Source organism: Aquarana catesbeiana, linkage group LG11 (assembly GCF_042186555.1).
Source record: "Aquarana catesbeiana isolate 2022-GZ linkage group LG11, ASM4218655v1, whole genome shotgun sequence".
Classification (NCBI taxonomy): domain Eukaryota; kingdom Metazoa; phylum Chordata; class Amphibia; order Anura; family Ranidae; genus Aquarana; species Aquarana catesbeiana.
Window position 1 is genome coordinate 116,221,357 of NC_133334.1, and position 18,038 is coordinate 116,239,394.

Consider the following 18,038-nt stretch of genomic DNA (forward strand, 5'->3'; position numbering starts at 1 on the left):
CAAATTTACACTGTTATACAAGCTGTACACTCACTACTTTACATTTTAGCAAAGTGTAATTTCTTCAGTGTTGTCACATGAAAAGATATAATAAAATATTTACAAAAATGTGAGGGGTATACTCACTTTTGTGGGATACTGTACTAGGGTTGCATTTGTACTCGCGCAAATACTCTGATACCTGAAACCGATACAAAGAATCGCATGCGATGTATGAACCCAGGCTTATCATAGTGATTTCAGCCTGGGTTCACACAGGAGCGTGCGGGAAAACGCATACAATTCGGACAGGAATCGCACCGCATTCCTGTTCAAATCACATACAATTTGTTGCAGTGCGATTTGAGCTCATTCATTTTGTATGGGCTCAAATCGCACTGCACAGGACTTGGTATCAGCGAGTACTTGGCTGAAAGTATCGGTACTTGCTGGTAAAAAAACGTGTATCAGTGCAACCCTAATTCCTGCCATAGTTTGTAGACGCTATAACTTTCACACAAATCAATTAATATACACTTGTTGGGATTTTTTTTACCAAAGATACAGTATGTAGCAGATTGAATATTGGCCTTTTCAGTTTTTTCTACACGTTTACATGCAGTTCAAGTTGTCTAGAAAAAGTAGCAGTAACAGGGGTTCGGGATAAATTGTAAAACTGCAAGGCTTGCATGAGCAGTTTCAGTAACATTTTTTTAAGATTACATTTTTTTCTCTTTCAGCCCAAGGAGTGAACAAGAGAAAATCAATCGATGGAGGAATCTCTCCCACCAGATATTGTACAAATACAATTCAGTTTCAGGGTCCTAAAGCAGTGCCAAATTGTAAAAAGTGGTCTAGTCAAGAAGGGGATAAAATCTTCCGGGGCTAATACCACTTTAATGAGAATTAAAGCACCTGTAATGCAGCCTCTGTCCACTGGGGGGCTGTTATGAAATCACTATAGCACATAGCAGTAGGAGTGATTCAGTCCAGAGGCTCTATGTATCCTCCAGCTTTGAAATGCTCAGGGAGCCATGTAGGTCAGTTAGACAGCTAGAGGAAAGTCCATTAGGAACGTCAGATGTCTAGGGGTGTAGGGGCGGATATTTTTGGCACTGATCACTGAATAACACTGTATATAATGTCACTGGTCCCCAAAAAAGTGTCAAAAGTGTCAGTTAGGTGTCTGATTTGTCCACCGCAATATCGCAGTCCTGCTATAAATCGCTGATTGCCGCCATTACTAGTAAAAAAAAAAATACCATAGTTTGTAGACGCTATAACTTTTGTGCAAACCAATATACGCTTATTGAGATTTTTTTTACCAAAAATATATAGCAGAATACATATTGGCCTAAATTGATGAAAAAAATAGAATTGTTATATTTTTTTATTTGATATGTTTTTGAGCAGAAGTAATGAAAATGAATTAGATCGGAATCTGCGTATGGGTAAGCAACGGTGGATGCTGTGTGCAGGAGAGAAACGACAAAGGATGGGAAATGCCTGGGAAGTGACGTCACCCATAGAGTTACTATGAGGTTTCTGTTGTCGGCTGCCTCTCCTGCACCCACCTACACACTGAAGCCCCCACTGATAGCTCAGCGTGGTACAGGACCAAAGCGGTTGCAAAACAGCTAAGTATAGCGATTCTTTACAGGGCTAGAAACATTAGTTTTAGAATGTGGCTGTGAGTAGGTTTAGAGTTAGTTAGGTGTTGACTGAACTTCTACTTTAAATCTGCAGATGAAGTTAGTTAAAGCGACTTGACAAGTAAAAAAAAAATCCGCCTCCTCTTGGGTCCCCCACTGGTGCTCCTGGCCCCTCCTCTGTGTCCAGTGCCCCCATGAGAAGCTGCCTCCAATGGGAGCACTTGTGCATGCTAACTCCAGAGCCCTGCCGCAGCATCCATTGACACAGACAGCGGGACTCGCCCCACCCCCTGCTCCCTCGGCACTGGCTTTGATTGACAGCTGAGGGAGCCAATGGCTTCCGGTGCCCCAGCAACGCTAGTGAGACATGGAAGTGAGGGAAGAGAAGAGCTGCAGACGTGCACATCGCTGTATCAAATGAGTGTTCAGGTAAGTAAAAGGAGGGGGGGGGGGGTGAGGGGCCAAAACCGATTCCTAAACATTTTTTACCTTAATGCAAGGAATGGATTAAGGTAAGACATTTTTAGGCTTTAGAATCATTTTAAGCCTCGTACACACTTTAAGTTTTTTTTTTTGTTCAACCCAGCGTGCTGAACAAAAAAAAATGACAGATCAACGTACTAACACAAGAGATATTAGTGAGGCAATCTGCTCTGCTGTACCTTTGTGTTCTGACAGGTGGGCTGCTTGTTAGCCTGGTGGCCTTTCTTTAACATATGGTTTGAAATTGAATGCCTAACCATGGTCGGAGGCCATATTACTGCACCAGGCCTCACATTCAGAAGGAAACCATCCTTTCACTTGCCAGTGACACCTGACCCAACACTAACAACAGAGACATTTTGAGCCATACAGTTTTGAGCACTGATCTTCTCCACCAGCTCTTCATACACATTTCACCTTGTCATTCTCAGCGAAAAGGCTATGAAGGGAGCCACTGCACATACACTGCGAGGCCTCACGCACTGTGATTCCACTCTCAGTCCCTTGTATGATTCCGTTTTGCAGTGGGCCCTACAATAAGGACCCAACTGTTCAGCGGGGTGTCCTATGTGCCAGACCACCTTACCTATGGGACTTCTGTTACCCAGCCATCACTGCTTCTGCTCCAAAGCTGGCTGCTCTTCCTTCCCTTTATTTAAAGTAGAACTATAGGCAAAACTTTTTTCTTTATTCTGGATAGAGTAAGGCAGGGTCATGACCCCCTTCCTTTTATTTTTTGCCATCTGTGTGCCGTTGGGGAGATTTCCTTTACCTTCCTGTCCCATAGCCAAAACAGGAAGTGAAAGGAAATCCCAGTAAAATAAGGGAATATCTTGTTGACCCCCCAGGTCACCAGAACTAGTGTCCCCATTGGAAAATTTACCCTCTATTACTTTTCTGAGGACAACCCAAAATTTGGGATTTTCTTTTACTTTTACTTTCAGTGATAGGACAAATAGAGAGGGTGAATCCCTCTAAAGAGGACACAAGCAGCAATAAAACTAAAATACGTTCTAATCCATCTCCACTCTATCCAAAACGAAATTAAAAGTTTTGCCTTTAGTTGTTCTTTGACACGCTTTACCACCAGAAGGTTATCTTGAAGGTTTACACTTTGTTCTCCAAATAGATGTAGCACCCTGGGGTTTAGTCAAGGAGCACCTCACAAATTTACTTGCCAAGAGTAGTTATCTTGGTCGATTGATACAGATCTCTTGATTTCTCCCTAAGTTTGGCCTTGTTGCACTTTCCTCTTCTACCACTAGGTGGCTGTGAACTTGGTGGTACTAGATATGAAAAGGGCAACCCATGATCAGGTTATGGGTATATGGGGTATCTCAGCCAATGAGCAGGGGTTTTCTTGAATCCCTTGGCCTGCTGGGAGAACCTATATATTCGGGTGAGGTCAGGTGATCTATGAACTGTGCCACCTGGACGGCTGTCTGGGTGGACATGTGTTGCACGCCCCAGGCTGTTAGGCCAGAGATTGGGACTATTCGGGGGGCATCTGGTTGCCAGGCTGTGTGAGAGCCTATCCAGAAGTAAGAGAGCAGCGCAGGGTTGCGACTGCGGCTTGCAATCCAGCCAAAAGTGATGGTTCTGTCGGCCGGAGAACCTGTCAGTGGTCAGAGGTAAAAGGGAAGCTGTCTTCACAAAAGGACCAACCACCTTTACCAGGTACCACAGTGAGTAACTGAAGAAAGTACCGGAACCATATTTTCGCCGAATGAGCACGGTGGAGAATCGGGAAACTTCGGGCGGTGATCAAGTCAGGGGCCCAACCAGCAGAGGTGATGCTTGCTGAGCAGCCTTGTGTGTCAAGCCAGGGACTGAGCCGTTCAGCAGGGGTGGAGTTTGAGAAGTATCTGGAGTGCCAAGCTAGAGACCCAGCAGAGAAGCAGGGGTGATGCTTGAGAGAGATAAAAGGGATTCATTGTCAGTGAAACAGAGGGTCTAGTGAGAGACCAGGAGCTCAGTGTTGAAGAACCACAAGAGGCAGTTGTAGTGGAGCTGAAAGGACTGTTATGTGAGTTAAAGACTGTTACCATAGGAGGAGATAGCATTCCTGCATGTGCGGAAGTGGCGCCTTGCTGGGGCCTTTCCCTGCACGACTGTCCTCCTATTGAATTCTTGGAGTCTGCCAAATGAATCTATAACTACTTAAGGGTGTCCTGGTCCTAACCCTCTTTCCCCAAAAATACAAAAGGGCTGTCCAAAGAAATAAAACCTCTTTTACATCCAAGAAGTGTCTGGCGCCCAATGACTTTCACCATCTTTGAACCCACTATGCCTCAAAACCCACTACATATTGAAGCATGGCAGCTATCTTTGGCTTTGGAGGTCCTCATTAGACTGAAAAAGGCCAGAGACCTTGCTACATATATTTACTGTAGGCAGGGCCATAGATATTTTTTTTTCTTCTGGGGGGGTTCAACCTTGAGCACTTAGAGAAGAATAGTTAGACAATGCATCTGCCATGTTGTGACAAATTGCGGGTGTGACAAAATTGTTGGAGGGGTTTAAAACTTTATTCAACTCACTGTGTTCACAGTGACATATGCCACAGTCCTTGTACCCAAAAAATATGCTTTAATTACTGTGCTACAAGCAAGAATCTAACAGACATGTACAAACCTCAGCACATTAATTTGTAAAATATAAAACTCTACTATTACATATGCTCTTCCACACATAACCTTCCTAGAAAAAGAATTTCTTTAACAGTGACCACTGAGCAACCTGTATCTGTCCTCTGTCGTACAATATGGCATGATAGTGCAGGGGTCCAGTGTATGTCATATACACTCTAGTTTATGTAGTCCTCATTAGACAGAACTCTACTGGTAGTGAATCCCTGTGACAGTAAAAAAGTACATAAACAAATAAGGGTGGCCAAAGGCCTCTCACCACACTAATGCTGCAGATGACCCCTGCAGATGAGCCCTTTTGAAGAGCGGATCACTCTTCAAAAGGGACGCAGATAAAAGTATGCCCTAATGCCCGGTACACACGATCAGAAAATCTTATGAAAAATACTGCTTTCGTAGTGATCGTATGATAATCGGATCGCTAGTACAGAGCTTTCGAGAGCCGATCAGGACAGCTTATCCGATATTATTTGATCGGACATGCACGAAAATATTTTTGGTACAATGGCAGATCCTACAATCGGTACAGCTGTCGTTCGAAAATGCAATAAAAATGCATTACAACACATGACATCACTTCCGAATTTTTATTCTGGCGCACGAGAATTTTCCTGACTTTAGTAAACTCATCAGATTCAATCTGAGATTTACATGCAAAAAAAAAACCAGACGATCATTCGTCTGATAATCTCATCGTGTGTACCAGGCTTAAGAGTTTTGTAGAAAAACAAAAGTAAATAAAAATAACAAAACACCAGTAGTAAAAGTAAACACTAAACCCAACATTTTAAAGAAGGGCTGCAGACATTAATTACATAAACAATCATTCTGCACAGTAAAAAAATGGTGGAGAACCAGCACTAACCTGAAGTAATTTAAAGGTGGAAATCACAGTAAATAGACATCACTACTCCCATGATCTCTGCTTGCATCCGAATCCTGCAAGAATAACCCCTAACACTGGTGTCAGTGGATGCATTAATAATCCTCAACATTGATGTCAGTGGATGCATTAATAAGCCTCAACGTTGATGTCAGTGAATGCATTAATAATCCTCAACGTTGGTGTCAGTGGATGCAATATTATCCCCCAACATTGGTGTCAGTGGATGCATTAATAACTCTCAACATCAGTGTCAGTGGATGCAATATTAACCCTTGGCACTAGTGTCAGTGAACGCAAAAAACCCTTAGAACTAGAGTCAGTGGCATTAATAACCCTCAAAATTGGTGTCAGTGGATGCAATAATAACCCCCAGCACCAGTGTCAGCACTATTAACACCACTTCCCCCACATTGGTGGTCAGTGGCATTGGTGGGTTAGAATATCACTGCCATTACCAACAATGGGGGGGGGGCAATGACAGTGAAGGTTAATCCCCCTTCCCCATCTTGCATTGGTGGTCATGGCAGTGAAAGTTACCCCCCTTTCTGCATTGGTGGTTATGGCAGTGACATTTTAGTGCCCCATCATTTGTATTAGCGGGAGGAATAGTGCTCCATCATTGGTATTAGTGGGAGGAATAGTTCCCAAAAATTGGTATTAGTGGGAGGAATAATGTCCCATCATTGGCATCAGGAGGAGGAATGGTGCCCTATCATTGGTATTAGTGGGAGGAATAGTGCCCCATCATTGGTATTAGTGGGAGAAATAGTGGCCCATCATTGGCATCAGTGGGAGGAATTGTGTCCCATCGTTAATGTCACTGGGAGGATTTGTGTCCCTTCACTGGTGTCATTGGGTACCATTCTTGGTGTTATGTGGGAAGAATTGTGCCCTATTGTTGGTGTCACTGGGAGGAATTGTGCGCCATCATCAGTGTCACTGGGTATCATTGTCTGTGTTATTGGGAGAAATTTTGCCACATTCATTGGTGTTGATGGGAATTATCCCCCATTGCAAGTATTAGTGGATGAAATAGTGCCTCAAGGACTGGATAAAAGCAAGCAAAGGTCCACATGAATCATTGGGCTCTACATTCATGGGTTCTCCTCAAGGAATGGTCTCTCTCAAGGAGGCTGTGGCTTTGCAGGGGCACTGTGGAAGACTGTAGGGACTGGGGAACACTGTTGGAGGTTGGAGGTACCATGGGGGACCTAAAGTTCTGATGTCATTCCATATGAAGCTTATATAGGCTGTGGCACTATCCTTCCTCAGGGTGGACAAGGCTGCCTCAGGATCTTTATGTGTAAGGAGTAAAGGAGTAGGAGTTAAAGGACTCGGAAGCAGACTTGGTAGCCCATTAGGGGATGAGGTTTCTGGAGGGATTTGGGGGCAACTGATGGGGATGTGGTCTCTGCTTGAGGCTTTGCTGGGACACTGTGAGTGCCTTTAGGGGCTGCTGGGGGTCACTATTTGGGAGCTGGAGGCTCTGAAACAAGCTAGGTGTCACTATGAGAGGTTGGGGGCACTGAAGGCTCTGAGAGGGTCTGAGGCACTGTTAGGGAAGGTTGGGGGTCACTATTTGGGAGCTGGAGGCTCTGAAGCAAGCTAGGTGTCACTATGAGAGGTTGGGGGCACTGAGGGCTCTCAGAGGGTCTGATGCACTGTTAGGGAAGGTTGGGGGTCACTATTTGGGAGCTGGAGGTTTTGAAACAAGCTAGGTGTCACTATGAGAGGTTGGGGGCACTGAGGGCTCTCAGAGGGTCTGGTGCCTGTTAGGAAAGGTTGGGGTCACTATTTGGGAGCTGGAGGCTCTGAAGCAAGCTAGTTGTCACCATGAGAGATTGGGGGCACCGAGGGTTCTCAGAGGGTCTGAGGCACTGTTAGAGAAGGTTGGAGGTCACTTTTTGGGAGCTGGAGGCTCTGAAGCAAGCTAGGTGTCACTATGAGAGGTTGGGGGCACTGAGGGCTCTCAGAGGGTGAGGCACTGTTAGGGAGGGTTGGGGTCACTATTTGGGAGCTGGTATGTACTGAGAAATTGGGGGCAGGCGAGCTGGTGGTCATGAACCACTGGTTGTGTGGGGGAATCAGTAATAGTTGAGGTAAAGGCGAAGCTGTGCTATGGGAAGGAAATCTTATAATGTTCTCCATTTTTATGACCCAGATTTCCAGTTTTACATTAGTTTTTATAAAATCATGTGACCATGTGATGTGTAATTATGTCCTTATTTTTTTCTGTCCTACACTTCACATTCACCAGAACAGATTTCATACATTGCACGCTGAGTTATCAGTCACTTTCTTCTCATTGGTCCGTGTTATAAGCCACTTTCTTCTCATTGGTCCGTGAACCCGTCGCTTTTTTCCTGTCTTTCACAACGAGCCCGCCCCACGCACCGCCGGTGAGTAGGCGAGGTCGGAACATGCGCTCCCTTATACTGGTCCATGATTGGTTGGTAGTGACGCCTCTGCTCGTACTCGCGCTGCCCTCCTCGCGTGGTGTGTGTCGCGCACTTGCCACCCCCATCCCTTCACTCCCATTGGACGGACTGATACGCGCCCCCCCCCGGCCACCCGCAGGCATATATAGGACCCGCCGGCCCCATTCAGACCCCTATTATGTCCAACTGTGAAGTGAAGAAGCAGAAGATGGAGGAGTCCGCACTAGAGCAGCTGAAGAAGTACACGGTGGTGGTGGCTGATACCGGGGAATTCAATGGTGAGACCTCCATGTGATGTGTGACCCGTATGTTTGATGACAGCTGATTGTATGAACATCCTCCATCCCTCCTCTGTCCAATCTCATAGTCTACTTACTGGCCACACACTATACAATCGGATTGTACAATCTCCTATAGATGGATCTAAACAATGCATACAATCGGACAGGTACCTGTAGTACATAGCTGATGGTAGATCTACAGAGGATTGTGCAATCAGATTGTATAGTGTATGGTCACCCTAATGGCTCGTACACACGATCCAAACTTTTTTTGCTTAATAGTCGCAAGTAGGAATTGAATAGGTTACTAAAGTCATGAAAATTCCCGTACGACAAAGAAAAAATAACGGAAGTGATGTCATGTATTTGTATTCTATTTTTGAACGACAACTGTAGTGACTAAACGAAAATCGTATGATCTGGTATTGTACGAGGAAAATTTGTGCTTGTCCGATCTGATATCGGATCAATTGTCGTGATCGGCTCTCGAAAGCTCTGTACTAACGATCTGATTATCGTACGATCGCATTGAAAGTGGTATTTTTCGTCTGATTTTCGGATTGTGTGTACGGATATTAGAACGATCAGAGTGATTCTTCACAGATTGGATGAATTGTGCACAAGACACAGCGGGGAACATACGAGATCCCTCCACAATATCGGTCTGTCTTTATCAATGTCAGGGGGAGTGTCACTGATTTCAAGAAAAATGAATCCAATTTTCTGATTGGTCTGGGCAGAAAATTTGATTGTAGACAAATAGATCATTTGATGTGATAAGTGTATGGTGCATCACATGATCTTCTGATCGGATGGGAAATCTATTCCTAGGATCTTCTATAAAGTTGTTCTGTGTATGGTCACTATTAGAGCAATCTGATCTTATGTGGAGTACGATTTGTTCTGCTCATGACTGTGGTACAAAGACAGCAATGGAGTCTGAGAGATTCTCATAGGGCTCTTCACAGGACCTCAATAAGACTCCTAGCAATGCTGTGTAAAGAATCAGCTGTAGGCTGGCCATACATTATACAATTCTCCTTTAGATTTACTAAAACCATATAATACGAGGTCAAATCAACACTTCTATTTTGTTTGCAGACACGTCCCTGCACGACATAGGTGACACTAATGGTAAAGGAAATTGATTAAGAATATTGTATAATGTATGGCCAGATTTAGATATGTAAATGAATACAGTATATGGGGCGGGATTTCTGGTGGACCTAATCAGATACTCCATGTAAAGCTGGCCATACAATCTGTACAATCGTCTTTTTAGATCTCCCATCGGCTATGTAGTACAAGGGTGTGCCTGATTGGGTACTAATTGAATGGATTCCATTCTGGTAAAGCTAAGGGAGATTTTACAGAGTGATCGTGGACCCAAATGAAAGAGAGCACTCGATTGAATCCAAATCCAAATTTATTATTTCATCATTATAAAAAAAACATTTAAAATCAGAAAATAGATTCAGGACAGGTAATTGCAGAAATATACATTTCTTACCCCAAACAGGTAAAACACAAAATGACCTGTAGATCTGCCCATTGATATGGTGAACTTAGAGATGATCTTCCATATCGGGGCCCCCCAGGAAATCAAAGTACTGAGGGATCACTACGTGTTCCGTTTACAGCAGGCGTGTCCAATGTCCGGCCCACAGGCCAATCGCGGCCCGCATTCTGGTTTAATATGCCCCCCTGGTGATTTGGATATATATATATATATATCTTTTTTGTGGCCCCCAGGGGCCATATTTATCGGCTCTGCCTCGGAGGGAGCGGGACAAGTGTTGTCAGATTACATACAGGAGAATCTTCTGTTTATTCAGAGGCCTCTTTAATAGGAAGTCCTATCTCCTGGGCTGGCATTGGACGACTGTTCTGTCTATCAGAGGAGGCGGGACTTTGTATTAAAGAGACCGCCGTGTAAGGGCCCTTACACACTGGGGCGGTTTGCAGGTGCTATTGCGCTAATAATAGTGCCTGCAAACCGACCCGAAAGTGCCGCTGCTTTGTATCCAGTGTGAAAGCCCCGAAGGCTTTCACACTGGAGCGATGCGCTGGCAGGACAGGGAAAAAAGTCCTGCTAGCAGCATCTTCAGAGCAGTGAAGGAGCGGAGTGTATACACCGCTCCTTCCCCGCTGCTGTCCATTGAAATCAATGGGACAGCGCGGCTATACCGCCTCTGCAGAGGCGCTTTGCGGTGATTTTTAACCCTTTCTCAGCCGCTAGCAGGAAGTAAAACTCCCCTGCTAGCGGGCGAATACCGACGGTAAAGCGCCACTAACAGTAGCGGCGCTTTACCGCTGACGCTGCCCCCTCCCCAGAGTGAAAGGGGCCTAAAGAGGAGATTCTCCTGTATATAATCTGTCAGCGCTCGTCCCTCCCCCTCCCTGTTCCCTGCACTGGTGAGGCTGCATTCCTGGCAATGGTGAGGCTGCAGATGGGCACTGATTAGGCGGCATTGATGGGCACTGATTAGGCGGCATTGATGGGCACTGATTAGGCGGCATTGATGGGGACTGACCCTTATTTTGCTTCACAGTTCTTTATTTAAAATTTTTGTTTTTTTCCTGCAACTTCCCTCTTAAGGTGAAGGTGAGTGTTATACGCTGATGAATACGGTATATAAAATAACACACCCAAGCTCATCCTTAGTCCTGAGTGGCGCTCCAGGGTTCGTTGGGGACCGCAAAAGATATATATATCTATCTCCAAATAAAACGCTCATCTCTTCACCACACACAGCCACAAAGGCAGGAGAATTCTTGGACAGTATAACAGTTAATTGGCATTTAATTTTAATGGTTCAAAGAATGTCAGGCAAGATGGTCGGCCCTCACATATGTTCACTTCATCAAATCTGGTCCTCTTTGAAAAATGTTTGGACACCCCTGCCTTAGCTTCCTCAGGGGATCCTATTGGTACTGAGAAATGCATTATACATTACAATATGTAAATTTGTATAAATTTCAAAAGTTGATCATACATTAAAAACGGGGTATATTATTGTTCTTAATATGATTGGGAACAATATTTGTACTCGTAATATATATTTGATTGCTCATGAATACTGTCTGGATTCTGTGAATCGGATCGGGGCAGATCGGATGTCAGCGGACATGTCACCGCTGACATCCGACGCTCCATAGAGCTGTATGGAGTGACCGTTCAGATCCGCCTGAAAAAACTGACAGGCGGATCTGAATGGTCTGCATGTGTGAAAGGGGCCTTACAGATTACAATGGGAAAACGTGAAATGCCCAGCCCAACACATGAGGAGAGAAGGGAAAGCAGTACATAGCTCCAGAGTGAGAGTGCATCAAACGTATTTCAGCCAAAAAAAGGAACTTGCTATTAGGTAAAAGCATACACCTGACAGATAAACATGTATATACACGTCTGTTGTATATTTAATATTTATCTTTGGATGTGGTGCCACAATCTGAATCATGTCGCAATAATTTTCTATTATGAGATTTTGCAAATTATACAATCAGATTGTAAAGTGTATGTCCAGCTTAAAGTGTTTGTAAACCCTTCCATATACCCAGTGAAGTGACTGGCAGGTGATGCACAGAGATAAAACAAATCCTCCTAAATACATTATACCTGTTTATCTGCAGTCTTCTTCTCTCTTCTCTACATCCAGTCACATTCTAGAATTTACAACAGATGTCAGAGCTTCAGACAAAGGGGGTGGAGAGCTGAATTTACACTGTGTGGAGCTCTCAGTAAAGAGAGGTCTGAAAGCTGAATGGAGGGAAGGAATACAACCCACCCCCCTTTCACACAGGAACAAAGCTGAGGCTGTCAATCTGCTGGCGCTCCCTCCCCTGTCACCTTTCTTGGTGTCAGGAATACTTGTCAGAAGTGTATCATTCTGATAGAGTAATGAAGCCACAGACAGAAATGACACTGAGTTCACACTAGGCCGATTAAAGACATCGCATGTGATTCGCACTGCATTGCTGTGATGTCTGTGCGATGCGAATTCAGACATACAAAATTTATGGCTGAAATCACATCGCATTCATACCAAAATGGTGCAGGACTCCTTTTTTGATCTGCACTAGAATTGGTTCACACCTATGCAATCCAATTCCTGCGCCATTTGATGGTTCACACTGCGATCTGCGAACCGATCTCAGGGTGTCACGCATCGCATGTGTGTGAACCGGGGCTTAGTGCTCATAATTGACACTATAGAAGCATGTACTTTGTTCATATTTCATGTCTGAGGTTTACAGTTACTTTAAGTCTGAGTGGCCACATGTAAATGGACTTGCTCCTATTTATATCCAATTACCTGAGTCCATCTAGGTCCAAAAAAGGGAAAAGGTCTGCCTGCTTGTTTGAAGAAAGACAGATCCGTGATAATCTGATATAAGCGGACGCAGTTGTGTTTACACCGGCCCACCCATTCATTTATATTTGAGTCCAGAAAGCGCCAGTAAAAAATTGAATGGATGCCAATGTCACAAAATGAGTTTCATTTTTTAAGAATTCATTGTGGGATCTGTTCAGGGATGTCATGTTGAACAGACTGGACACGACCCATTTAAACGGACCCTGAGAGCTCATACCCACCGCTGTGATTAAATGACGGATCTGTGTAGGATCAGTGTACAAATGACATGTAATGGTCATTTACAGCTGTACATTTCTTCTTCCTTTCCTGTACATTTGAAGTGGAGTTCCACCCATTGAAAAGTCAGCAGCTACAAAAAGTGTAGCTGGTGTCTTTTAATAATCGGACACTTACCTTTCCCACGGTCCAGCGATGCGACTGCACAGAGCCTCGCTCCTCTCCGCGGCACCGGCATTACTCCTGGCTGTGGCTTCATTGGGGGGGAGAGGTGATCTTCCTTCCGGCGCCAGGGGAGGAAGTGGAGCTGGGTGCCTGTAAAAACAGGGTACCCGCCCCCCCCCCCCCCCCAAAATGACATGCCAAATGTGGCATGTCAGGGGGTCAACTTCGCTTTAAAGTTGTTCAAAACTCAAAAGGTTGTTTTGGTTTTTGTTTTTTAACCTGGATGTATTTTATGCATTAAAGGGTAAGTTCACCTTTTCACAAGAAACAATAAATGCAAATTTTTTTGCATGTAAAAAAATGTGCATTTATTGTTTTTGGAGCCTGTAAAGCATTGCACCAGAGATCAGCAGATTGATGCCATGCAGGTATCTGTGTGTATATCGTATGGCCAAGCAGATTTAATCTGATCGGAAGACTCAATGAACTACCACAGCACTGTGGTGGTTCATTGAAAACTACAAGCTGACAGCTGCAAAGGCTGTTAGGACTTGTAGTTTTCCATTCACAGGGGACTGTTTTTAAAATTGTGACAGCGAGGGGAGGGGGGAAGATTCCTGCTAACTGTCAGATCGGGGGGGGGGCGGTGGTCCATTCGTCACATGTTTCACCCTGAATATGGGTGCAACCTGTTACGAAAAGTTAATAACTACTTGGCTGTCATATCGGTCCTTTGGCTAGAGAGAGCATGTAAAGTTCTGATTTTACTCTGATCTGCATACTTGTTTCAATAAGTACTGAAGCTAGGAAAACCTAAGGCTCTGCACTGATAGTCTGAACAAGTCCTAGTCCAGTTACTATATGATACAAGATCGCAGGGATCAGGCCTGACTCTGTGAACGCTGCAGTTATGCGTTTAGTGTTTTGTAAGTGACAGTGATCGATCGATACTGCACTTGGGTGGGCCGGGCAGAGGGGAAAAACGCAGGTGCTAGCAGGTATCTGGGCTGATCCTGCTAACACTGCGTTTTTGGGAACCCTAAACTGCTGGGGACACTAGTATAGATCTGATCGGATCAGATATTGATCCGTACAGATACTATACCACTAAGGGAGGTGTATGCTGCGTGCGTGGGTGTTAGCGGTACTGGCGCTAATCTGACGCTGCCTGGGGCGACGCATATCACCGCCGGGCGATCAGGGGGCTAAACCTTTATTCGGTAATAAACGGCGGGTGCCCTGACACTATAAAAAATAAACGAACTAACCAGCGTCACCCGTAACGGTTATATGGTGATCAGTGGTGAAAGGGTTAACTAGGGGGCAATCAAGGGGTTAAAACATTTATTAGATAGTATATGGGGGTCCCTGTCGCTATAAAACGCTGACGGCGAACCTAAATATTTACCTCCCTAACTAGCGTCACCAGCGACACTAATACAGCGATCAGAAAAATGATCGCTTAGTGACACTGGTGACGGGGTGATCAAGGGGTTAAAACTTTATTAGGGGGGTATCCTAGACCTAAAGGGGGCCTAACACTCACTGCCCTAACACTGTAACTGTCACAAACTGACACCATGCAGTAATCAGAAAAAAAAAAAAATACTGCTTGCTGTCAGTTTGTGACTGGGGGGGGATCAGGGGTGTAAAGTATGCCTGGCATGTTCTACTGTGTGTGTTGTGCACTTACATGTCTTCTCTCCTCGGCGCTGGAACGGAAACTGCCGAGCCGAGGAGAGATGACATCACATCCTCTGCCTGTGTGAAACTACACACAGGCAGGGGAGGATTCCGATTGGCTGGGAGCGATTGCGAGGGGGGGGGCCACGATCGGATGGTCTCCCCCTCGCCTCCCGACGCTCCCAGTCAAATGCCGACCGCCGCTGGCACCGGGGGGGGGTCCGATAGGACCCCCCGCCCGCGGGAGGCAGATCACGTACAGGTATGCGGTCGGCAAGTGGTTAAAATCGCTGCTTGTACAGGAGTTGTGCTCTGCCTGTAGCAGCAGCTCAATGTTATCCTATGTGTCCATGTACATTAGGATGATTACAGGCATGTTCTGAGCTCCATGTTTAGGCTGGGTTCACACATGCAATGCAGGAACCAGCGTGATTCCTGTGCGGGTTCCCACATCGCATCGCTCTCACAGGCAGTTCACACTGCTCTCTGCAAACCACTGCAGGTGTCAGTAGAAAGTTAATGACACCCCCAAATCGGTATGCAGAATGCAGTGCAAACTGTGATGTGATCGGATTCCAGTGCACACCAAAAAAAGGTCCTGCACCATTTTGGTGTGAGTACAATGTGATTGCAGCCATACAAACTATGGCTGAATTTGCATTGCACAGACAATGCATGTGATATGCACAGCAATGCGGTGCGAATAACATGCGATGTCTGACATTGTGTATGTGTGAACCCAGCTGTGGAGGCAGGAAAAAAAAAACACTTCTAGTTTACGTTTCTGATTGAAGCTTTCTGGCAGAAAAAAACCCCACAAAACTCCTAAACTCATCAAAACTTTGTGCAAAAAACGCTCTGCGTTTTTTGTTTTGTTTTTTTTTGTTTTTTTGCCAAGGGAACTATCATTTTTTTTTAAGCCCAGTATGCATGGAGCATTACCCTCCCTGACTGAGGGCCTATTCACACAATATCTGTGTTCTGGATGCATTTTTGCATATACATTTACGTTGCGTTCCAGTGAAAGGTTTCAACACTTGAAAAATCTTTATTTTTCACTCAAAGTGTACATTCCAGTGTGTTTGCATGCATTTGCAAGCATTTTGATGCATTATGGAGGAAAGAAAATGTAGCATGCTGTACTCTTATTGAAAGCACTGGAACTGGCTGCACTGGTGGGAACTAGGGCCTTTGGAATATATGCCAAACACTGCATGCATTCTGGATGTGGTTTAAAAGCACACTGCTGTGAACCAACCCTGGGCCAAATCCTCCATTTGTCTCATATGCTCGCCCTCCCAGACACTGTAGCTCACACTGGGAAGGTTTTAGCAGCAGAGGCGATGCTGCAACCTGGGAAGCAACAGGCAGCACTATGGGACCAGATACAAGCCAAAGGTTTTTGAATGAGCAGTGACAGTGCTATATATCATCACCCTCTCTCCCACTGTAGTGCCAAGTACACAGCCTTCATGAGTGACAACTCTGCTGTGAGAACAGGAGCAGTGCAGCATCATTGCCACATAACCTTCATTAGGGGGCTTCACTGGCAGGGTCAACAGGTTTTTGTGGGACTTTACAGGGGGACTAAGCGAAAACCTAAATCAAGTGCATATTTAATGGGAGGCCATAGTTAAAATGGGATTCAATTCTGAACATGCTACTTTGTTGCAAACCATATAAGAAATCTATCCTGCTGGGTTTTAATAGTGATTTAAGTTGGTGTCCCAGGGTGCGATATTTGCTATACAAAGCATTCTGGCCACAGCAGTTTTCTAATGTTATGTAATAGTTGGCTTCTACTAGCTTTCTCATTCAGAGCTGTGATAGGAAATATTGCCATATTCAGGGCTTTTGGGTCCAACTCTTCCAGAGTGGCATTAGGCTAAGCTAACACCCCATTCTTGTGCAGCCAACTGGCAGTAATGTTGTTCACAACAGCGCCCTTTATCAGAACACTTCCATTTCCTGCAGCTTTCATGCATGAAACACTTCTTGAGGTGTTTGTACCGTAAATTACTATTATATTTTAATAAAATATCGTAAAATTGCCAACTCTTAAAGTCTTTATTTCTGTATGGAGAAACCTACATAGAAGGGTTCTTTAGGAAGTAGTGCTAATTTATTTGGAAATTTTATATTTTATTAAAAAATGACCTTTCCTTTTCAACCTGCCACGCTGTAATTTGTCGGAAAATGCAATATGGCTACCTAGAGGCGTTCTGTACACAGATGGTATACAGAACACGCATCCCCTGCCTAAGCTACACTTCTTCCCCAACGTTTGAATACATTTAACACACCTAGAAGGGTTTTGACACTTGTAGGCAAATAACACTTCTCTCAAGAGGATTGGCCTTAGAGGTGCACCAAATGGAAATTTTGGTACAGAAAATGCAGGATGTACTTTGCCAAATATTTTTATATATAATTGTATTGTATTTGACATTTTAATATCATGAATTGAAATGAATCTTAATTTATTGTCGGCCATTATCAGCACCTTTAACGCAGGAAAAATGCATCACTTTAAATTCCTTGTATGTCGTCACACTGGTCCGTTGTGCTTCCATTGTGGTGTTAAAAATCTTGCTTGCTGCGTTTTTGGTCAGTTAAAAAAAAAAAGCGCACCAAACACACACCTCCCCATTGAAATGCATGGAAATGCAGCAAGAACACACCTGTCACGTTTTTGAGTCACATGACCTTTGAAAACCACACCATAAGCACAGTAAAATCATGGCAAAATTGAGTGCCTTTTTCGTTCTCAGTAAAATGCTGAAAACAACATTTTTGCCCATCTAAATTTTGATGCATCTCTAAATGACCTACTAATGGCTAAAGCCAATGGACACTATTCTGTACTACTTCTCCTGGATCTCTCTGCTGCCTTTGACACAGTGGACCACCCCCTCCTCCTCAAAAAACTCCACTCCTTTGGTCTCCGTGACTGTACTGTTCGCTGGTTCTCATCCTACCTATCCCACCGCTCCTTCAGTGTCACTTACAACTCTACTTCCTCCTCTCCTCTTCCTTTTTCCGTTGGGGTCCCCCAAGGTTCTGTTCTCGGACCTCTCCTTTTCTCAATCTACACCACCTCCTTGGGTCAGTTGATTGCCTCCCACGGCTTTAAATATCATCTCTACGCTGATGACACCCAAATCTATCTCTCCACCCCCCAGCTCTCTCCATCTGTCTCCTCACGCATTACCAACTTACTAGCAGACA

The 18,038-nt window shown here is 44.6% G+C and overlaps 1 protein-coding gene across 1 annotated transcript in view; it reads left to right on the plus strand.

Annotated features, from left to right (window-relative positions):
- The first annotated feature begins 8,121 nt into the window (after window positions 1–8,121).
- TALDO1 (transaldolase 1) overlaps window positions 8,122–18,038 on the plus strand; it is a 69,143-nt gene continuing 59,226 nt past the window's right edge. The window contains exon 1 of the mRNA XM_073604933.1: window positions 8,122–8,364. Within this exon, the coding sequence (XP_073461034.1) occupies window positions 8,265–8,364 (100 nt within the window). The 5' untranslated portion in view covers window positions 8,122–8,264. The remainder of the gene's footprint in view (window positions 8,365–18,038) is intronic.